The 24,762-nt window shown below is 34.2% G+C and overlaps 1 protein-coding gene across 1 annotated transcript; it reads right to left on the reverse strand.

Moving 5' to 3' along the window:
- Window positions 1-233: 233 nt before the first annotated feature.
- Window positions 234-23,951, reverse strand: LOC105343550 (uncharacterized). The gene is made up of 27 exons (XM_066070722.1): window positions 23,796-23,951; window positions 20,081-20,142; window positions 19,570-19,629; window positions 19,349-19,423; window positions 18,559-18,654; window positions 17,696-17,777; window positions 17,270-17,396; window positions 16,597-16,678; window positions 15,159-15,350; window positions 13,875-14,001; window positions 9,690-9,806; window positions 8,634-8,761; window positions 8,306-8,430; window positions 7,960-8,102; window positions 7,571-7,687; window positions 7,051-7,145; window positions 6,739-6,868; window positions 6,082-6,257; window positions 5,534-5,615; window positions 5,112-5,234; window positions 4,729-4,839; window positions 4,036-4,269; window positions 2,728-2,829; window positions 2,237-2,359; window positions 1,452-1,568; window positions 926-1,165; window positions 234-595 (listed from the first exon to the last, which is right to left on the reverse strand). Exons 1-27 carry the CDS (start codon window positions 23,887-23,889, stop codon window positions 348-350), a joined length of 3,408 nt encoding a protein of 1,135 aa, XP_065926794.1. The 5' UTR covers window positions 23,890-23,951; the 3' UTR covers window positions 234-347.
- Between the last annotated feature and the right edge of the window lie 811 nt (window positions 23,952-24,762).

Consider the following 24,762-nt stretch of genomic DNA (forward strand, 5'->3'; position numbering starts at 1 on the left):
TTTTGGTCAAAAGTCCTTTTTCTCTATTATTATTATTAATCACAATGCTTTAGAAATGAATTTTCAATGACTGAATAAAATTTGAGAGTCGGTCGTAAAGTTATAGGGCTCACAAATAGGGCTCACAATTCTTTGTCATGTAAACAAGGCCCGTGCCAATCAAAAGGAAAACTAATAGACATGATCAGAACAAAAAAAGGACCCCTACAGATATTAGAGGTAGTGTAACAAAAAGAAACATACAAAACAGCTGCTTGGAATTTTTAATAAATTCTAGAGTAAAATGTCAAAGCAGTGTGTCCATATGTAAATTAGACAAACATTTTTTTCCAAATGACCGCGGTTCCCTAACAAGCTGGGATGTTACAGTAGTCCCATCGTTTATCGGGGTTAGTTGTGTAGCACCAGGGCCACTTTTCGTTGTCGGCGCTTCTGCAGTAATTACCCTGATCACTCAGTGCACTCACCGAGTGTTTGTGAGGGGTCTGACTGTCCCATCGCTGGCATTGGTCTCCGGTCTTTGCAAAGTTGTGAGTTCCAAAGTAGAGTTTTCCTTGTGGGTCGGAGGCAGGGATACATTCCAAAGGTCGTGTTGCTACATGGATATAATTTTTATTTATGAGTAATTTACACTATACATGTATTATTTAATGTTATTGATTTTTAGTCTTTTACTTACGTGCACTATCTTCTGTAAAACATTTTAAACATCTAAACACAGATATTTTAAATACTTAAAAGCTCTTGCAGCAAAAACATATTGAGTTGAGTTAGTATTCAATTACAAGCAATCATTCCTTTATCGTTGAAAAATAAAGCATAAAAAAAAATTAGTTTAACTGAATACAATGCAGAATACTATTTATCATATTACAGTTGATAAAACAGGTCACATTTAGTGACATCTTAATATTTCAAAACATACCACAATCCGGAACATTGCATTCCTCCCACTTCTTGTCTGGGTCCGTTGTATAGCACCAGAGATATCCGGAGTCACTAGGATCCCTGCAGTAGTTTCCCGGTAAGTCTGTCCCGTAACTATGTTCGTGCGGGGTCTGTAAGCCCCAGGCCTGGCAGGTTCTCCCAGACTTTGTGACCCCTATCTTTCCAGTGTATTCCCAACCCGTGGTAGTTCTTTTGCAATCTGCCTCTTCTATTGGTTCTGTACAGTAGTTTGATTTTAAAGCGATTTAGAAGATCTATTATCTAACTTGATAAAGTGTATATATATATAGATAATGCAAAAGGAAGAATAAGATTTTATCAGTGAAAGTAAATCGTTACATGCATACTGTTATTAAAAACCATAACTTTTGCGTATGTTCACAGTTCAACGCTGAAGAGTATTCAACAACACATGTTCACAAATATCATAGATCTTTTTTTATGGTAATTGCTTTTGACAACAGAAAATAAAATGTGCTATACAATAATGATTTAAAACATACCTAGTATTTCACATTTATCGCCCTTGAACCCCTGCAGACAGGTGCAGGTAAATGAAGTGTCTTTTACTGTGCATTTGCCATGGTTCTTGCAAGGCTTCCCAAAACAAGGAGATTCAGCTAAAAATAGTATTATTTGTTTTTAAACATATTTTTACAAGTTTCATTTTTCAGTTTTATATTTTTGAAATAAATTTTATATTTATGAAATAAACAACAATTAAAACAGTTCACTGGGGCATGAACCTGGTTGGTCACGTGATGAAATTCTGTGAAGCCCGAAGGGCTTCTTATAAGATTTGATTACGTTCTAACCAAGTACATATCTCGGTGAACTTTTTAACTTTGCTGATTCTTACTTATATTTGGGAATTGGCAAATTGTTCAGAGTCATTAAAGTAACGATGTTTTTTACGTTTACAATATTGCAACTGTCAAGCAATTAACGCGTCCAGTTATCATTTTGACGTTACGGAAACGTTCACACAGTATTGAACGTTTTCAATACTGTAAATTCCTTATATTACGCGAGTACTTAATTCCGCGATCCCGTTGGTTTGTATCAAATCGTGAGAATATAAAATCGAGAACGCTGAACTTTCTCCTCAATTTCTTTTAGTTTTCAACTCTCAGAAAATAATGGCGAGCTTTTAAATCCGCGAAGGATCCTTCTTGCGATTTGACGCGGAAATTAATTCCTCGCGTTTAATTAGGAATTTACAGTATTCTATAGATTAACATAAAGAACTATATTTGCAAATGTAAATATGACAACATATACAATTTACCACAAGATGGAATTTTGCAGTCTTCCTTCACTGGCTTTGTGTCTCCCTTGACATAACACCAAGGTCTGCCCGAAGAATCCGGATTTCTACAATAATTTTCTTCCTGTGCCATATGTTCTGAAACTGAAAAAGTTCAAGAGTTTATTTGAATAACAATAATTAATAGCACTTATTTTTCATTCTAAGTATTCTTTCAGCAATACTAAAATGAAAGTAAGATTTAAAGCTGGTTTGAAAGGGACAGCTACTTTTATCAAAACCATCAGCATTAAGAGGAGTCGACTATCGTGGGCATTTTAAGACTGTATTGATCTCCTTTAAAGGAAGATTTCTATATAAAAATTTTTTTTTAGGAAGAAACCCAAACTTTTAAGGCAAAAAACATAGATATTTTTTTCATAAATTAAAGTTTAGGATCTTTTCTTAACAGTTTATGTAGGTAGATTTAATCGTGAATCTGTTGACCATCCAACCTCTATATATATACCAACCATCTTTCCAAGGTAAGCAATCTTTTCCTGAAGCTGTAACTTTGGTTTTCCCTGCATAGTCTATCCCTGTCGCCGTAAGGATGCACTCTTGTTCCACTCTCTCTGTGTATTACAGTATTTTTTCAAAACTTTTTTTCAAATGTCCTTCAATCATGAGAACGCCTGAACATTATATTTAATTTTATTGTAGTATCTTACAGAGTTTGAAAAAAACTAAACATTACTTGACATCAATACTACTAAATTAAAATAATAAACTCGAATTTTTGGGCTTTAATACAGAGAAATCGGAAGAGTACTGTCTTCTGTTCTATCTATTTTAAACATCATTGGTACGTGAAGATTGCCAGTTTGTTTTGTTTTTTTCTCAGTCAAGCTTTGCTAACCAATAATCAACTTCCTTTAAAACATCCGAAAATCATCTGGATTTTTTGGATTTTACTTTACATTCACGCTAAATCACAGGAGGCTCTTTAGTTTATTTTTCCACCCTATCATATTTGCATGGATAAAATCAGAAACGATTTTACAAATACATTTTCATTTTCATTAAAAATTGTTATTATATGTTGTTCATCATAGGAAATACGGGAGATAACTTTAACTCAGTGCATTTAATATGAAAAATCCCGAAAGTTTCAACTGTCAACATGGTGTGTAAATTCGAAGCGAGTAAAAAACGTTGCTGAAAAAAAGTTGAATTCTTCATTAACATGAATTAAATTTTTAGATGAAAGATATTTACAGCCTCAAAATGGTTTGTTCTGAATAATTTAACTGTTATTTTCAATGTAATTTTGGGGTGATTCTTCCATTTGTGTTACACTACGGGTATATCGGAGGCTTTTTAATGGTGGCAATGGCCTGTACCGAGACACACATAGAATATTCAAACTAAGCAAAGTGTAGTTTGATTAACAGCATTACTGTAGGCTTAAAGCTTGGTTATGTAAATGTCAACAATACGGTGTGTTGATGTATCTTTTTCATAAATGTCCCATATCACATGCAATGTCAACCCGAGCACGCACGGGTCAAAGTCTAGTTTAATTAAATAATTGTGTGACTGGTGAATATCTTGCATGTACTGTGTTTTCATAAAAAAATCATGCACATCAATTAATACTTAAAGTAAGAAATAGATCACAGTATCGGAAATACCTGAACCTGTGCCATTTGTTCATATCAGTGCTATATGTTTGAAAAAAAAAATCAAGTTGTTCAACATTTAAATTTCGTAGATCGACTCAACAACGAAATCTATGAAAAAGGTTACAAACGAATATCAATAAAATAACGCCATCTTACCACATCTGGGTACGTCGCAGTACCCCCAGCGGACGGAGGGGTCCATGGTCATACACCACGGTGCCTTGCTTGAGTCGGTGTTCCGACAGTAGTTCTGGTCGTTGGTCAGCTTGTTGTAGTCGTGGGTATGTGGGGTGTTCGAATCCCACATCTGACAAGGCAAGCCGGTCACTGTGTGACTCATGGTCCCGACATAGTCACTGCCGTCAGGGGCGTACGAACATTCCGTGGGGTCTGCTCAATCAACACAACGTAATTAATTGGTGCAATTATTTATTAAGAATCAATATATTTACATCTAAAATGTAAATGCCTATGAATTCATCATTCAGTTTAGCGATTACATCAGAAATTATAACCACATTGTGAAATAATTTTATTTTAAAAAATATCACATTGAGAGAGAGAGAGAGAGAGAGAGAGAGAGAGAGGGGGGGGGATAGTGTATTATAGAAATATTTATCAAATTCAAAATGTTTTTTGCTTTGTCCAATATAAAGATATAAAAAAATAATTTTGATCTCCAGTATGATTGCTTACAAATATCAATACACAATACCACACAAAAAACTCAAATATTTATGGACCTGTAAAAGACAGATATAATGTGAACCATTAATGCGTAGTTATAAATACATGTAAGACCGAACAAATCCCCATTTTGATAAATTAATTACTGACAACTGTACATACAGCAGTAAGGGACGCCGCACCAGTCCCACTTAGTGTTGGTATCTGTGGTGTAACACCAAGCATCCGCCTCACCCCCCATTCTACAGTAGTTGGACTCAAAGTGGGCGTACTCTGTAAAACATGGCATTCAGTCTAGGGTAAAAGTAGATAATGTTTGACAATGCTTTTTACAGAAATTTCTAGACTCAATGATTGAATATTATGCATAATATTGTATTCAATTAACATGTTATGAAATTATTAGGGAATACGTGCACCTAGCATCTGAATAACTGTGTTTTTCTCTAAATTAAAAGTATAACTAAATTGCTTAAACTTTAAGACCTTCAGTTAAGATTAACTATCACTGTTAATGGAGGGTATGAAAAAAGGTTTAAGCTCACTTGATGTCACCTCGTGGGGTTCATTAACGTTCCACGCCTGACATTTGACCCCTTTCTTGGTGTAGCTCCGTGTCCCTTTGTATTCTTTCCCATATTCAATACAGTCCTTAGGAGCTCTAACATCTACATTGTTAAAATATGAGGAGAGAAACCGAATGCAAATATTAACATTTCGCACGTTCATGCTCATATTCATTTGATCATATTCTCAGTGAACATTATTTCTTTAAAGGTATAATAGCTCTTTCAAACGTGTAAAAATGCAAACATGCATGCATAATATTTGAGATGTGCTATAAAAAAAACTTCTGTCGGAAAAGTAATCCAACTTAAGTTGGGGTTCGAGTAGTAAAAATTTTAAAATTTAAGAGAAAAAAGAAAGGGTTGTTTTTCATGAATACGTCAGTGTTATTGAAATTTACCACATTTTCCAATTTTCCACCATATGTCATCTAGAGCAATGTCACTATCCCACGAGTCTCCCGTGATTGCCTCAAACGACAGCTTCAAAAAATAGTGAAATTTACAATGTCTTTCAATACAATACAAATGATTTAGTTAGTGATTTTTTTTCTTTTATTCCTCTTCTGACCGATTACATTTAAATAATCGCATTTCAATATCTTACATCAGAGATAAAAAAAATAAAAATAAACGGCATAGTAATTTGACTTTGATGGAACCGGAAACATATCTACATTGCATGATTCAGCTGAAGCATTGTCAGAGGTAAATACCAAGGCCAAACAATATTTTTTTTAAAGTTTGATTGGTTTTTCTGAAGAAAAAATATGAAAGTCTAATCTCTCAGTTATAAAGACTGCCTTGGTGCAGATCAAATTTTAAAAACCGACGTATTGCTAATGTAAAAAATGCTATAACTGCATGTACATTATCAACAAAAGCAGTACTGCTGGGTAAACAAAATGCTATACTAGTAATGTTGAGTAGCAACGGGTGGTATACTTACTTTAAGCCCCTTCGTAGCTGGGACATTAACGTCTGCAGTCAGCCAATCAGACCCTTGGTTTCCTGTTTTTGACCATAGTTCGGTTTTAGTTGACCCAAAGTCCTCCAAAAACAGAGATAACTTGTTGACATTACGACCAAACATGTTGTATGCAAAGGACAGGCAGCCGGCCTTCTCTGTACAAATGATGACACGGAATATTTTATATAGTAAAACCAAAACAGATAGACATTTTTCTAATACAAATCAATGAAGAATATCTACCACAGATTCAAAAACGGAGATACTCATAACATTCATTAACTAAGTCTGTTTCTAATAATGATCGTTTAATGTTAAATTAAGGAAGAATGCTTTCTTTTATTTTCCGGAATTAAAAACGTACTGTAAATTCCTTAAATTAGGCGAATATTTAATTCCGCGATCCCCGCCGGTTTGTATCAAATCGCGAAAATATAAAATCGCAAACGCTGAACTTTTTTCCTTATTTATTTTAGTTTTTAACTCTCAGAAAATAATGGCGAGATTTTAAAATCCGCGAAGGATGCTTCTCGCGATTTTACGCGGATACTACACTGTAATTCTTCGCGTTTTATAAGGAATTTACAGTATTATACGTATTCAAAATAACAGAAAATTGCTAAACTAAACATTAACCTGGTAACGGGACAGTTGTTCTTATAATGGCCTTGTCTCCTGGCTTTCTCGGCGAGGACATTTCAGTGAACAGGAACCGTAACCCTCTGTGTGCCTCTTCCGGTCCCGTCCCCAAGGACAGGGAGTGTTTCTGATCATAAAGGATACAAGTAAAATTTATTAATATCAGCCATAGTGACGGAGAATTTGAGAAAATTGTTCTCATTTCTGAATGTGCGCAAAGAATTTTGGTTGTTGAGGTCATTAAATCAATAAAATTTAGAAAAAGTATCGGAAATAGAGAAAGAAAACCCCCTTTTTACTTGTACTTACAAATCCTGGTCCCCATTCAAAATCAGCTCCTTCCTTGACGTTATCGAAGAAGCATTTTTCAAACCGTTCAAAATTGCAGTTTAGTTTTGCATCGTCTACAAAAACAAAATTGACGGCTTATTTGCACAGTATCGAATTCTAAATCTAAACCATTTAATATTATGAAAATGTGGTTCAGGGCTTGGTTATTGTACCATTGGAACCGATTACATGTATTAGTACATGTATTCAAATTGAAATAACATCTCATGTGTGACGCTGAAGGTTAATTCTGAAGTGATTAAATCTAGTTTCAAAATGGAATTAGAAAGTCAGTAACACGCTCTCTTCGTGCTGTTACTAACGCGCCTCTTACACTGTAGCAAATGACACTGTATATTGAACACTTAAATGATTAACTGCAAAGAAAAAATTAGCTTCAGGTACGGATATATATTTCAGTGTATTGCACCAGAGAGAGAGAGAGAGAGAGAGAGAGAGAGAGAGAGAGAGAGAGAGATTATTCATTTGATATCCTCACCTACGACTTTGTCACACATCTCCCCTTCGTACCCGGGTTGACAAACACACCTGTATTTACACGCTTTCAGCTCGTCAGCTACACACACTCCAAACGCGCATTGATTGTCTCTACACACTGAAAATAGCAAAACATATTTTGTCTACTTTTATCCAGTTTTCTGCTTTTCTGTCATTTAAAAAAAAATGAAAAACAGATCTTGTGAACTTTGACAATATCATTTTTTGATGTGCGAATATCAAGAGACTTGAATTGCTTACAAAGAATGTCAACACATTTACATATAAATTCACTCAATATAGAACATAGAACGTGAAGGTAACACCATGTTAAACTGTTGATTGTTACGTATAGAATTTAAGCTCCCAATTGTTAAATAAATGGCCCACCTTCACGTTCTAGCTCAAAATGAAGCTTAAATCCTTTGTTCGTGACTCTACTCCCCGCAAACTTGGTATCCATGGTAACAATCATAAATGTCGGCGAATCAGCTGAGGTTAAGAAACTTTCACCAACAATGTCTCCGCAGCGACTGTCAAAATGGTCACAATATAGGAAAACAGGAATCAAATCTAAACAATATTTTAAATTAGATTTTCTTATTTTCAAGTCATTTTGTAATAAATTTAAATCCAATTGTTATCGTGTGAAACAAAAAAATCAATATCATATCACGTTTATTATGATATTATTCAACCAATCCTAGAGTTGGTTTTATATCCGTTAGGGTCATACCGAATGCCAGGTTGTCCGGGCAGATTGTATTGGATCTCCAGCCAATGGTAGCAGCGAAGTGTGTCCGGATTGTAGGCCATGTGTAGGTCATCTATCGTCATCTTTATTATGTAACCATCTGGTGCCTTTAATTACAGATATGATTGATAGGTATGGAAACATTTAGTCAAGTATTTAATTTTTTTAAGGAATATCTAAAAGAAAACAAAAATCACATTTTCATCTAACTAAATTGTCTTCACTTAAGACTCTCATTAAAAAAAACGACTCATGAGAAAAAAAAAGACTAAATACATGCATTCTAGCACAATAAGGCTTTCATTTTTACCTTGACGGCCCACCTACAAATTTTCCCCTGACCGACTGGGCCCGGGTAGTTTGGAGACGATACAGATATGTCCCTGTTTACGCCCAAATCAGCCGTGCCCTCCTTCAACGTAAGGTACCCTCCACAATCTGTGGCGTCAACAAAACGAGTGTGCAGTTAATATCATGAGACAATTTTTATTCAATGTGATCGGAAGAAATTTTAATATTTTATTTTTTGAAGAAAAACTCCACAATCAGTCGAACACGGAATCAAGTACATTAAGCACATTTATACTGTGCCCCATATTGCTCTAATGTAATTTTAAAAAACTGAGCAAGCCAACATATCCCACCCCTACGATTTTTGAAAATGCTGAATAAGAAAAAATACTTAGTTACAGAAAAAAAACCCATTAAAATGTACATATATTTACATCATGTTTTTTTTTTATTTAGACGGCTGTTATAATCTCTTTCGGAAGGTGGGGGGGGGGGTGGGGGGGGTGGTGGGGGGGGGGGGTCTGTATAAAGTTAAAAGAAAACGCTCCAATTCAATAGCTATACACTATGAAATTTTCCCTTTACTTTATTATAATTAAATAAATATCTAGTAAACAAGTCAGGTCTAAAAAATTAAGACATATAGGTTATTTGTTCACCACCGATTTCTATTGACTGAAATTTTGATAACTCTGTTCAGAAGGAAAAGAAGAACTCGGGGAAACTTCATCCTTACTCTACATGTACATGAAAAAAATGAATTTACATGAAAATGAACATGTACATGAAAAAGATGCATTGGTTGATATATAACACTTTTATTTATTAATTTATTTTTTATTTATTTAGTAAATATGGAAATCAAGTTCTTTAGATTCCTACTTAAACGCGAGTAATCAATATCCGCGTAAAATAGCATGAAGCACATCTCGCGGATTTTAAAATCTCGCTTTATCAAACTAAAATACAAATTCAGTGGTCGCTATTATATATTTTTGTGAATTGATACAAAACAACTGAATCGGGAAAATAAGTACTCGCATAAATCATATGGAATCTACAGCATGTAATTTACCTTGATCAGTGACGACCGTCTCACAGAGCGCCCCCGTGAAGCCTTCAGGACACTCGCACTCACACTTTGTGTTGACGTAGCCGGCGTTCTGACATTTTGGAGCATTAGTACAATGAGCTTTGGGAAAGAAAATTAAAAGAATATGAATTATTTAAGTCTGATTTAAGCATCTTTTGTATTTGAATTTTTTCAGCAAAATGCTTAATTATTTTTTTTTCTGAACGACTTATTTAAAATCATTTTAAACTAACATACATGTTCATGTAAATGAATAATTATTTCATTGAGGTTATGATGCTTTTATGAGCTGGGAGTTGTTCGACATGAAGACAGAACAATTTCCCTGGGCCGAAGTGCAACATATGAATTGATAGACCTGAAGCGCACATATTGTCTACGGGCAACAATTCTGTCTGAAAGTCTAACAATTGGTACGTTGTCCGAATCCCGCTCAAAACTTCTTCTTTTTTACTCCTCAAATGCAAATAATTTCATGTAGCAACCAACCATTTTATTTATTAATTTTTTTTTTTTTATTTTTTGGGGGGGGGGGGGCTATCTCCTTTCCACGGAGACCAGACGAGATACTTAATTAGCTCTGACGTATCAGTCGTATGTCGGCAAATGGGTGACCAGCAATTTTTGATAGGCTGCTTCGAATAGCATTCATTTAGTTACTTTGGTACATGTATGAAATATAAAGAATAATAAATCTATATAAGCATGAGGGGAATTTAATTTAATCTAAACGTATTTTATTGATGATTCAAAAGGATTAGACTACAGGCTAAGTCTTTATAAACCCTCTCCGAAAGCATTAAGGTTAGGTTAAACAATATGGAGGGTAATCGTGTTCAAAAATCCAGACATGTAAACTTGTAAATCCGAATATGCAATCGTGTTGATGTGTGAGCCTGAGCATGAATATGTGTAATTCTGATCGTATAACCTATAAAACTCGGGCATAAACACGTGTAAGATTTGACTCAGTTCCTTCGCATGATGCACATTTTGCAACTTTATTGTTTACATTAGTTAATTAAACCTTCAACTTTGCACACTTTCAATCCGTAGTTTCTGCATTTGTAACTTCAGGCTCGGCAATAGCACATCTGACATGATACAAGTTGACAAATGTAAAGTCTACAAGTTTGTCGAATTTTGACATGACCTTATATGGAAACAGTGACGTCACTGAGAGAAAAAGGTTAGCTGCAGGTAAAGGCATGCCGTAATTGCCGGAATAGGGACTGAATAAATAAAAAAAAAATTAGGTAAGCCTATAATCATATTATCTCTGGATAACAACATTTCATAGAGTATTATTTTTCGGAAAATTAAATTATGAGATTGGTGTACATTTTATCAAGAGAATGTATAAAAGATGCGAGTAAAGAATTCGATCGGCTTCAGATATCCTCTTAGAACTGAAACAAATACATTTAATGAATTTGTTTGAATATACGTGTATAAAGATATATACGCATTTTTATTCATAGGCGTCTGAACTGGGTGGGGGGCTAGGGGGGGGGGGGGACTTAGCCCCCCCCCCCCCCACCCCACTTTTTTGCCAAGTTAGACCTAACCATTAGGAACATAGCAGCAGGGAGGAATCAACCCCCCTACTTTTTCCTCGCAACAAACAAAAGTGTTCCTTAAAAGACATTAAAGAGAATGAAATATTAATAGTGATATTGAAAATTAGAGTCATAGTAGGTATACTAGCACCCCCCCCCCCCCCACCACGGATTAGGAATTTCATGATTTGGGGGGGGGGATTGGGCAGGTAAGATTGGAGTTATTGGTGTACCCTCCCCCACGGATTAGAAATTTCATGATTATGGGAATTCTTGTCAATATTTTTCATGATTAGTTTAGCCCCCCCCCCCCCTTTCAATTTGCTTCCGACGCCACTGTTATTAGAGTACATGCAACAAATTGTTAAAGTATAGGCCTCGGCTGAATTAAGAAAATATCTCCAAATGCATCCTTATCGCTACCACAAAGTTGTGACAAGACCCCCCCCCCCCCCTCCACGCGAAAAATTACTCGGGGTCCGTCAGCTGAGTTGCAAAGTTATCGATAAGAAAAACAAACTATTTAAAAACATTGGTTTTGAGATTGTGATTACCCGGTAATATGATACATAAGAAGCGACACCCTCTTTTAAAAAAATGAATAAAAATTCCAAAGATAAGGTTAACTGTCGTGAAATTAAAATGTGTATAAATTATTTTAAGAAATGTTTCTTTGCATGGTCGGCAATATATAGAAAAAAAGCCTATCATGCAGGTAAAAATTGACATTTTTAAAAAAACATTTTAAGCAATTATTACGGGATTGAGTATGACGTCCTGAATGTCGGTTCAATACAGACTCACTTTGTGAAGTTGGCTGATAAAAAATTTCTGGAGAGCTAGTATAATACAGCTTTACAGCCACTTGTGAACTAGCTGCAGGTCTGTAGCTCCCTGTCTAAAAATACAGATGGTCGATCTTTGAGCTACAGTGCCTCCCATAGTAAAACTTCAATTTACGGCGCACAAAAAATATGCGCTAGTTTTTTATATTATTATTGAAGATTGTGTTATTATTTATCTTTCACTTACACAACAACAAAAGGTATAAATACATGTAAAGTAACATAAATTTTTCCGCAAAAAATTACCAAATCCTTGAAGGTAGTTTATTCTAACTAATTCAGAAAAATAACAAGAGTAAAAATGGGGTACTCTATATGCAATGTTTTTGCCCAAAAATGACTAAGTTCAACAGCTGATATTTTTATAAATAATCAGAAATCAAAATCCTAGCAATTTGCATACTTCTGATATATACGTATAAATGATCTGTAAAAGAACAACTTCCTATCTTGAAAACTGTTCGAGTTGTTATCGGTACAATAAGGGTACCTTTTTGACAGCCACTCACCCGTCTGCAATTTTTGCTATTTCAATAATCGGAAACCCGGTTAAAAATTCACTCTCAAAATTCTTAGAATTCAGAAGCAATGGAGTTACATGGGACCTCACGGCGGTCTTCGAACCCCATGCCGCTCAAAATATATTTACCCCCTTAGGAAATTTCTTGATCCGTCTCATTTCTAGAAAAGATCGAGTACGCATTTACTTATATTCCAGTTTAAATTACATGTCAATTTTTTTTAGAGATATATAAGATATTAGGCATTTCCTTTTATAATTCCATGAGAATTATATTACGGAAATTAGCGCATTCGTCACATCGGCAACGATTTTTTTTTCTACATGAACCTCTTTCTGTTTGGTCCAGTTTCAATCATACCTCAATTTTTTTTTCTAAAAATAATACCGGTGTTTTCGATAGAAAAGGTGTCGTTCATTAAAAGCTTATTGCAACAGTTAAGCTGAATATTATGTTTATTTTTCGTTCATTCCGGTCCGGCGGTTACGGCATGCCTTTTCCCGCAGCAAGGCAGTTGCCATATAAGGTCATGTCAAAATTCGACAAACTTGTAGACTTTACATTTGTCAACTTGTATCATGTCAGATGTGCTATTGCCGAGCCTGAAGTTACAAACGCAGAAACTACGGATTGAAAGTGTGCAAAGTTGAAGGTTTAATTAACTAATGTAAACAGTAAAGTTGCAAAATGTGCATCATGCGAAGGAACTGAGTCAAATCTTACACGTGTTTATGCCCGAGTTTTATAGGTTTCACGATCAGAATTACACATATTCATGCTCAGGCTCACACATCAACACGATTGCAAATTCGGATTTACAAGTTTACATGTCTGGATTTTTGAACACGATTACCCTCCATAAAACAAATATAGGTAGATTCGTATATACATGTACCTGTGCAATCGTATTGATCTATGACATCCTTTAGGTCATAGAAAGACAATATCTATTTGATTTAAGCATCTTTTGTTTTTGAATTTTTTTCAGCAGTATGCTTAATCATATGTACTCTGAACGACTTATTTTAAATCATTTTAAATCGACATACATGTACATGTAAATGAATCATTTTTTTTATTGAGCTTATGATGCTTTTGTGGGCTGGGTGTATAATTTAATTTAACCTAAACGTATTTGATTGATGATTCAGGATTAGACTACAGGCTTAGCCTTTATAAACCCTCTCCGAAAGCATTAAGGTTAGGTTAAACAAATATTGGTAGATTCGTACATTCATGTACCTGTGCAATCATATTGATCTAAGACATCCTTTAGGTCATAGAAAGACAATATCTGTCCGCTTGGGTATGTCAGGTACTTAAGGTTGTTGTCAATCACTTCTATCGTTGTTTTGCCACCCCCGAACGACTGAAAAAAGAGTAAAGCTCTCATTGATAATCTGCGGATTTTTTTGATGAGAAAATTAGATAGACAAAGGTTGGTTTCCCCTTTAACTTATGTGTTACTCAACCTCTGTCAGTGAGTTAGTCTACTCAAATGTAGTTGCAACGTTATACAAAACTTTTCCATTGTGATTTTCTAAATTTAACATTTTTTTTCCTAACAGAACTAAAGTCTGTCCTAAGTTATTGCTTCCATCATTTTTTGATGATTTTTAATAAAAATACACATACCTGTGAAAGAAATACAATTGAAATCGATGAAAGGAAATATATCCAAGATATCTTCATCGAACAATTATTACTTTTCACTCATTAAAGTTCACAGGAACGAAAACAATTTTCTAACGGATATTTATAATGGGAAATGTTTAATATTTTCTCCATTCGGAAGTACTCGGGATACTTCGTGCAATTTTTTAACGTTATCATCCGGGCTTCTTAATGGTTGATGAAATGCAAAATCTCCGTAGACTTTCAATTTTGGGATGTGTATTGAAACCTGAAGCGGTAGAAGGGGCGTTTCAAAACAGATAATCTGGACATTTTTTCATATTATTGGATAAACATAGTTTGAGCACAAAGGTATTTACTATTATTGAAATATCAAGCAAAAAGTAGTGGAAGCACAAACTCGGGACAGAGTATACAAACATCATTACATTCAAGCGCATGTAAAGTAATGTAAATAAAATCATTTACTTGTTACTTTATAGCATAATAAGATTTGTCACTCCAGAAATGAAAAGCTTTAATTTTTTCTCGACCAATAGGTTTCGCCTCAGGAAATAGTCCCTCTGTTTGTGAACGCCTTAAATGATAGGAAATAATAAAAAGAACTTTTACATCCAGCGTATATTTCCCTTATGTTTGTATTGAAAATCTGCAACGTTCAATTTCCTGAAAAAACACTTTAAAGCCTAAATCGCCTGAACACAATTATTCAATTTATTTAATTTATCAAAATTAACGTTATCACGCGTTTTAATACTAGTATATTGTTTCATTGTAAGGTTATATAAAACATTAAAACTTACATAACCGCCTTAGAAATTATATACTTAAAACAGTGCTTAAATTAAAATGTTAATCACGCTGTTTACCATTTTAATTTTTTTTCTTTACCGTAAATCCATACTGCATAACGCTTCCAACATCATAGGGATTGCGGTCGTAAGTAAACTTCCTGTAGAAGTTGGACTCTTTCCCGGACTGGATGTTCTTCCAGACAATTTTGACATACCGATTCCGATCGTTACGAGCTTGTTCGTGCCTCTGTCCAAGTCTGTGCAACATCTCATGCATCGCGATCCCGACCTTGGAATGATGAAGAAGACAAGTAATTAATTTTTTTGCCAAATCCTTCATTAAAGAATCAATAATATGGCGTCACATCTTTGTTATTTTAGTCTGAAGTTCAACCTTTTGAAGTTTTTATTAACAAGCTAGCATGACATAAGCAACAGTTTTATATCAATATTTCACAGCCAATGCTATTTTTAATCCGAAATCTTATGATACTAATGCCAACTTATACTAATTCCAACAAGTTTAAAAGTACAGTGTATGTCTTTTTGCGTATAAAATAAAGAAATTTAAACAGTTTTCTGTCCTAAACCTCTCTGATATTTTTTTCTCAAACAGAACTGTATGTATTACCAATATATAATGAACAAAACATCTTCTGTTTTTCAATGTATGGAACGATCAACATACTGTGGTTTTATTAATATTCAAGGGTATCAATTTTCGTGGATAAAGTAAAAATCACAGTTTCAAGGATACGTAAATTCGTGGCCAATGACCCCATCAATACAAAATGTTAATAGTAATTGCACTTCAATGAACACTTGCTTTTCGTGGAACACCTTCATAAGGAAATCAACAAAAATTGGTATTCAGCGAATATTGATGAAACCACAGTAGATAAACATTTATTTCTATTTTTTTAATAAGCGGCAAGATGAACAGCATAGAAACATGGCGGCTGAATTAAGAACCATTTTATCAGGAGCTTAGGCTTTGGGAAGTTGTGCCAAACATCAATGTGACGTAGGCATATCTATTTCATTGCTGCCCATTTAGTCATGGCTCTTTGACAACCAACACGATTTGTCTGGCGTTTGAGCTTTGACTACATGTACGTCAACAGTGCATATTTCACTCGAAACCAATTTTACTTTTTAATTTGCCAAGACTACGCAATTAATGCATATTTCCACGGCCGTAGTGCAATATGGATGCAAATGCCAATTGAATATTTCATTCGAAACCAGCATTATTTATAACTTGTTTTGATGATAGTTGCAAGATACGTCCTAACAAATGTCAAACAGCAATGTGACGTAGGCCTGTCTATTTAATTGGAGGCCACTCAGCCATATCTCTTTAAAATCAACATGATTTTTTTTTTGCCTTTTGAGTCAAGGCCTCGCAATCTATGCATATTTCACTCAAAAACAGCGTCATTTTTAACTTGTTCTGATGCAAGAAATAGATAGGTACGTCCTATCAAAAGTCCACGGTCTTTTTAAAATGGTTCTATACTTGGGTCTATTCTTACCGATCCACATCCGGGTTCTGATAAAGTCATGGCGTGCTCTCCGTCCCCTCCAAAGCCAACACCGGAACTGCAGCCGGAGCCACTGTTATAACGTATCAAACGCGTAAAAATGTAACATGGCATTCAATGTGACAGTACACAAAAACAAATAATACATTGTAGTGTAAACATGGTTGTTTGTTTCAGTCACCAAATGCAATATCATATCAAATGTATGAAATGTATGAAAATGTATGAAATACCTATTTCATGTATGAAATGAGAGATCGCATCAAATGGACTATTTTTTTTTAATATGAAATTCGATAAATTACTGTAACCAAATCTTATATGCGTGCAAAACATCCTCGCGAAAATTTCTCGCTGCAAACCAGTCGTTGTCGAATGGTTGTTGTAACGATATGAGTCTCGATAAGGCTTAGTCGCGAAAATTAGTCGTCGCGAACCAGTTTATAGGAAGTAAATCGCGAACAAGTAGTTGTTGCGAGCAGAAGTTTGTTTACAGTTATTCAAGAAAGGATATGGACTGCGTAAACGGAATTTACTAAAAAATGATTCAGTAAAGAATAAAACACTAACATGAACACTCGCCAAGTTTATTTTTTTCTAAACGCTGTTAGAAAATTGTTTGATTTCACATCATGTGACAATGATTCTCCAATAGATGGCCTACCTTTTAACCCTGACATATCCGTCATGGCCTACTTCCGCTTTGACTTCCGAGGATCTAGGTTTCCATTTAATACATGTCAGATCGTCAAACAATTTTACAGCTCCAAGGAAAGGTTTTCTGTTTGCAACTTAAAAGAAAGAAACATAAATGATAAAATAATCAGAGCAATTAAGTGAAATTGTGGCAATTCTCAAAACATTTTAGATTTGAAATATATAATATAGATTGATGCATTTAAATACGCTTTTATTTTTTACAATTTTGATTCTTCTACATACATGTAAAAAAAATATTTAAAACTAAATATTTTGGTTGAATTCATGTACAAAAACCCCACCGCAAATACATATAATATCAAGAAAAATAAATACCCCAAAAAACAATGTACGACAATGTATAAGAGATGCGCCATTCTAAAATCTGTACCTAAGCTGTCATCAAATTCATAGGGTACGATTCCTTTCGGCCATTTCACCCAGCTTGGTCCAAAATTTCTTTTATTTCTTGTCTGAAATATGCAAAGTCAAAGTCATCATTGCTAACCATTTTTTTTAATGAAAAGAACTGATACACACAAATGAACAACCGTGACATGGTGTTTATTTTCTGGCCTGTATTTTTCTATAGAAGATTAAACTGTAGCTCCAAGGGAAACTCATGTTGACGGACCGTCGATCTTTTGTTCCTTTCCAACTCTTCCTACTGTATATCTATTGCGCACAAAAGTTGCACCCAATTTTAGACTTATATTAATCTAATTTAAGAACATTATTCAGTGAATTTTTTTGTATGACATTAAACACTACGAATCGATTTTGTAATTATAGTCCAATAAAACGTATAAGTGGGGCGGGGTGTGCACCATTCGGGCTTTATTGGAAATGATCATCTCCTGACCGACAGTATCATCTCATTATACTCAAAAAGTATTTCTTAGACATATTCATTATATTTTTTTTGGTATGAAACTGTAGCTCTATGGTCCGTCAACGCGAAATTCCCCGTGGAGCTACATTTCCGCTGTTAATTTTCTGGAGCATGTACATATGCATGTATACATCAACAAGCTAGCATCGACCATTCAATTTTTGAATTAGATTTAATGTCTTTAAGAACTTGTTAAAAATACTTTGATTTTGAAATACGGTTACTTTCATTGACTATCACACAATGGACAATAAATGTGCTCAAAATTATTTGAACCTCTTAAGCTTGATCATAACTTTAGACATTAAATTTAATTTAAACATTTAGCAGAAAATACAGGAATAACAATAAAATCGACAAACCTTTCCCTCCTTATCCGCCTCGCGGTCTGTTTCTATTGTTCTATCCAGACTCTGTTCTTTAAATTGCTCCGAATCTTCGGGATGTAGTCCGTTCGGCTAGAAAGATAAGGAAGAGTCATCATTTAGTTACAACAGAACTTTCGGACACCTAAAACTTTTTTTTTTGCTTGTGTGTGCACGTGCGCAAACTCTTCCAGCACAGACTAGTGCTAGTGACCAGGTGCATACCAGCACATAGCAAGTACAGGGGAAGGACTGCAGATCTAAAGATGCAGAAGGCGCGCGCGCGTGTGTGTGTGTGTGTGGGGGGGGGGGTATACCAGTCTAGATATCGTTGTATTTAAATGGGAGAATATCCTGAGGCTTGTGAACAAAAATATATATGCTATGTAAGCAGTGACATGTTCCAATGAGTTAGATCTTTTCTCTGTGCTTGTCTCGTTTTATTTAACAACGATACCACATTAAAATAGTATGTTTTTAAATGCTATGTAAATTTTAAGCCCTTCAAATGTAAACAGAAAACAAAACCTTTCAAACAAGCTTGTTTAGTAGAGCACACTGCGTCCTTAGATCTAATGAGTAGTTATATAAATTCAAAAAATTAGAGATTGGAAATTCGAAAACTCGAATTACGTTTTGTATATATTTTTTGTCAATGAATAGGCAAGTTTTCTTCGATTAAGAAGAAAATAACCACACTTCACATTTAAGAAGATTTAACTACAAAACTTTCACGACATTTCATATAACTTGAATATGCTTTTCTTGGCAAAATTATGAAACTGACCTCATTAACAACGCCGTCTATTTCTACACCCATACTCAGCAGTAACCGCATATTTTTGTCATCGGGATCGATATCCTAGAAAAAGAAACACCAAAGTCCATTTGCAACCATTCGGACTTTCCGGCATGCGGAAAAAATTAAGGTACCCACGAAAACTGCGACTGATAAAGTTTTATCATTTATTTGTAAAACTCAATTTCAGTGTGCGTTCGATCGTTTACCTTGTTGTCAATCTCATCTTCATTTCGTGTAGCTCCACTTCCGCTTTCCTCTCGTTTAGACTACAAAATATATTTCATCTTGAATAAGATAATTTGACATGTCTTGAAACAATAACTCTTTTTTTTAAAAGGATGATCGACTTGTGATATCAATGGCGATATCAAGAAAACCCAAATTCATTTTTTTTTTTTTTTTTTTTTTGAAAAAAAAAAACAACAATCCAGATGTCGGGAGTGTAATACCGAATAAAGTTCTTACGCTTAAAAAAAAACATATTTAAATGCAGTACATGTACAAGGCGTAATGTGTGAAATTGCTGGATTCGTTTATAGAAGAATCAACTTCCATTGGCTAAAGTCGATCACACAAACAAAACATATGTACATTTGTAGTATTTCTCTCTTTCTGTCCGTTTGTATGTCTGTTTGTCTAGCTCTCGGAGACCCCCTTTCTCCGTCTCACGTTTTCATGTTTAGTTAATTGTAAGTAATTATTATCCCCAAAACATACCGTTGCATTATAATACTCTCTTAATTCTCTTCTGATGTCTTCAAGTATTTGCTGTTTCAGGGCTAAATAAAAGGAAAAAGAGAAAAGAAACAGAAATGATACAATGACTCTGTGCCATTCGCATGATTTTACTTTTAATAATTATATTATCATATGAAAAAAATCACAATTTTCGTTTTAAAGTTCAACACAAAACAAGAGGAGAAAAAACGAAAAGCCTATTATTATTTCAATTGACAAGTCATTAAAACGCTATAATACTTGAGGCTATTGACATGCTTTTACAAATACCTCCAAATAATAACTATCGTAATTTTCTCCGGTACTTATTACATGTAGTTTATTTAATAAGTGATACATGTATTTTCAAATGACATTTAAAGATAACAACAAATTATAAAAAGAAAAAAAACTTTATTCAAACATCTCTTAGATATATGAGTTGTCGAAGTATCCCTGATATTTCTATTTTGGAAATATTGAAAACATGTCATTTAAGTTCTGAAATAACCATCAGCAACCAATAAATGCATTAAAAAAAAAACCCATATAATTGGATGAAAGAAACCTTGAAGTAATAATCGAAGAAAGCTTAGACCCGATGCATTTTTAATTTATTGAAATTTAATTATATGCACACGCATTTGCTAAGCTAGAATGGGGAAGGGTGGGTTTTTTTTTGGGGGGGGGGGGGTGGGGGTGGGGTTCCGAAACAGTGGAAATAATCTACCCCCGGGGGAAGATGACAACAAACAAAACCTACACAAAAAATCATTCGGAGGAAATAAGAAATTGATATTGTGCGTGCAAGAACACTAACAGAAAGTATTTGTTTCGTGTTTGCTAATCGTTGCTATAATTGTGCATGACATGTAGTCTGATGCGTCACATATTTAAGGTTGTTTCATTTACTGGTATATTTTCCTCTTTCATCTCCAATTCATCATCTCCAATTTATTACGGAGACCTCAACTTGTGTTTGAATGTCACAACGTTAATGTTTTATGTTCTATATCAAGGATCGGGCGAATTTTATCTACAATTAGAGAAAAGTGCGACGATGTGCTCCTCAGAAATAAAAAAAAAGCTCACCTCAGAATCAATCATACGTTTTCGGGTTGACAGAAAGTTTATACACATATATTCATTTAAGCATACATTTGAACTTGATTAGACCCCAGACCTTTTAATTTTATTACGACTGACAATTGGACATAGGTACCGGGGGATATCAAAGTCATGCTTCTTAATTTCTCTTTGTTGGCCTTTTCACCCTTAAAGTAAATAAAAACATCAATAAGATGTCAATAAGATGTACCTTTATAATAACGTTAATAAAAGTTCTCTCAGTATAAGGCCTTTTGAAGTTCGAGATATAACCGGTTTTGCTTATGTTACATGTACTCATCCATTATAGCGATGTGAATACATTTTCTTTTTTTTTAAATCAACAAGGTTGTGTAAAAATGTCTAAAAATGTCTAAAATTCAACATTAAAGATGCAGATAAAAATTACATTACCCATCTAACCTAGCTTTTGTTCATTTTTAATATGATTTTATTTCAATAGCAGATTAATTGTGTAGAATTAAAGAAGACCTGAGTTTCATTTTGATTCGAACGTAAATTTCTTTCACACTATATACTTTTGTTAACCGTAAAAAATGGTATGAACCCCTCTTCCTTCTTTTAGATATTGGATTTGACTGTATCAACACTAAAATGTAATACAGAACCAAATACGTCCATCCCATTCTTTCATCAAAATAGTGACCCCTTGATATGTGCTGTGTAAAGGGGAGTCAATGACGTCTTGATACATGCACAGTTTACTGTATCTTGAGAACACTTAAGTACTTAAAAAATATTTCGTTTGTGGTAATTAATGTAGAGTATATGTTGCATTTGAGCTGCAGTATATTTAAAAAATTCCCATATGCTACACTGTCAAAACTTTCATGTAACACTTAACGTTACATATGGGAATATTTATATAGCCAAATAAGAAGAAAATACGCCCAATTGTTGTAAACTGTCTTTTTCTGGGCAATGTCGCTTTTGAAAATCATTTAAAACAGTTTGAGACCAAGATCAAATTATTTGAAGATAAATTAAGTTTTTAATGCATTATTTAAATCCATAAAAGATTAATTTTCCCCTTTCTCATGTATGTCTAGTTTTGGATGGACATGCCAAGTCGAGTTGAACAAAATGTTAACGTTAATTTAAAAAAAAACCAAAAATAACCCCATAACTAACCCAACCCCCTCAAAAAAGAAAAATAACCTGCTGATTATTGAATTTTTTAAATTATAGAATATACCAACTGTTTATCTACATGTAGCACAGCTCACAACCTTCTCCAAGCCTATCCCATAAAAACATGTGCTTAGGGTACACATGACGCTTGTCCAACGATTCATCTAAAGAACTCACAGTCATTAATTAATTTCTTGGTCTTATAAATTAAATAAAATGCCGCTAAATTCCCTACCCTATTTAACATTTTTTTTTATGACTGTTTGTTTTACCTCCCACCCCCTGAAGAAAAATACACATTGTGTACCTTCATTACAATACCGTTGCTAAAGTACGAGTCAAAATCGCCATTTATGTTTTCTTGGCATTGCAAATGTTAATAGTAAACACGTTACTTGAAATGATCAGAAAAAAACCTGTTTCTTTTTTTTTTCGCTTTTTTATTAGGTACCTTATTGTTGACTAATTAACATGCGATATACATGTACAATTAATTAACGGCTTGCCGTGTCTATCCCATACGACTTTTTTCCCCAGACCTAAATGTCTAGTTGCGTTGTCTGGCCCTTATATGTTTCCAAATTATATTGTAATGCGCGCTGCAGTCACAATGAGGACAAACCTGATACTCATTTAGGCATATTTGTTTTTATTTCTGTTTCCATTCATGTCACCATAAGTGCAAAGAAGTCACACATAACGGAAGTCTAATCTCAAGCCACTATAAGTATTTTATACTTGTATAAGTAAACACGTCATTTGAAAATTCTAGGTTTTAAAGGTTGGTTTCTTTCTCTTTAACAAAACTGACTGACATAAATGAATAAATGACATTTATTACAGTTGCTTAATGACATTAGAGTAGGACGACGCGTTTTACAGCTGGTATGATACAGGCAGAGGAGATAAATCAAAGTGCATAGTAAGTACATTCAGAAAAATATACACGTTTCATTTTTGACCGCTCCATAGCTTTAAATTGTGAAAAGGATGGGGGCAAATTCATCTAGCATTTTCTTTAATTTTTTTTTTTGGACACCAATAACTCTTCGACCGGTATCGTATGTAACTGTTTACGGGACCGTCGACCGGCGGATGTACAGCATCAAACGGCCAAAATTATATGCGACCGTCGACCGGCAGATGTACATTAAAATGTCTAAAAATGTCGAAGCATCTTTCAAATAAGTTTATAGACTACATGTAGTTTTACATCTTCTAAAATTAAGTAAAAGCATGATGACAACCTTAACTGCATCTACATTTATCATTTGTCTTCCGTGTTGTTTTTGTTAATTTTCTTCTGAATCGAATATTGGTATATTACCGTTATTAATTATTTTCTTTAATTTCATGCAAAATTCAATTTTAACTTTTATTAATTACTAGGCACAAAACACTCCCCGTCTCCTGTCTATCGCAATGTTCAATACGCCCAGAGTCGTTCATTACTTACATTTTTGTAGATTCGAATTCTTAGATTCAGACACGGGGTAGCCGACAGTCACCGCTACATGTATAGCCCAGCACACAGCTACATACCGCCACATATTGACGGTTAAAGCGCACTTTGTTCACCCACAGTGTTACGGGTAAGTTTTATATGCACGTATATATACGTGAATATGACGCGAATGACTTGACTCAGAAAACCGGGGCGGTACTTAGTGATGATCTTATCATGCATGGCTACATGTACTTTTGAATAGAATGCTGCTGAATAGAGACTTTTAGTTTAATGACGTTTGTAATGGTCTATGTCCTTCCGTGGTTAGCCCGGGGGAATCTGTTTTATAAATGGTGAAAGATAATACTTATGGAGAAAAGTAGAAAACGAAATTCATGAGAAAACGAATCTAAATGACAACGCACCAACGAATAGAAAATTATCATATTCTCTATTATGAAAGGATAATGTTGGAATATAAACAGCATTAACATGAATAAACTTTAAACAAAGCTCTTACTACTATGATACATGTTATAAACCTAAACAATATAACAAAAAGCCCCCCCCCCCACCAACCCACAAAAAAAAACAAGAAAAAAAAACCACAAACAAACAATCAAACAAAACAAACAAACAAAAAAGCAAAAAAAAAAAAAAAAAAAAAAAAAAACACAAACAAACAAACAAATAATTTAAAAAAAAAACAAACAAAAAAACCCCAAACAAACAAACAACCAATAAAAAAACAAAGGAGAATACACACAATTATGAAATTTAATTGTAAAAGTTTTTTATAATCCATAGCTAAATAAGACGAGTTAATGCAATATACAATATTTGTCGGATATGTTTGTCATCATATGGACATAACTGCTTAATGGCTTAAGCCAGCATCCTGAATTTTTATGATAACATAGGTTCACTAGTAGGTATTTTTTTAGGAAAAAAGCACGTCTTCTTTTTGCCCCTAGGT

This window comes from Magallana gigas, chromosome 1 (assembly GCF_963853765.1).
Source record: "Magallana gigas chromosome 1, xbMagGiga1.1, whole genome shotgun sequence".
In the NCBI taxonomy this organism is placed as follows: domain Eukaryota; kingdom Metazoa; phylum Mollusca; class Bivalvia; order Ostreida; family Ostreidae; genus Magallana; species Magallana gigas.

Coding starts and splice junctions, on each gene's coding strand:
- LOC105343550 (XM_066070722.1), bottom strand. CDS start 23,889: ATGTGGCGGTATGTAGCTGTGTGCTGGGCTATACATGTAGCGGTGACT. Junction 19,424..19,569: donor AAGATGAGATTGACAACAAG/GTAAACGATCGA, acceptor TTCTTTTTCTAG/GATATCGATCCCGATGACAA. Junction 6,258..6,738: donor AACAACTGTCCCGTTACCAG/GTTAATGTTTAG, acceptor TCATTTGTACAG/AGAAGGCCGGCTGCCTGTCC.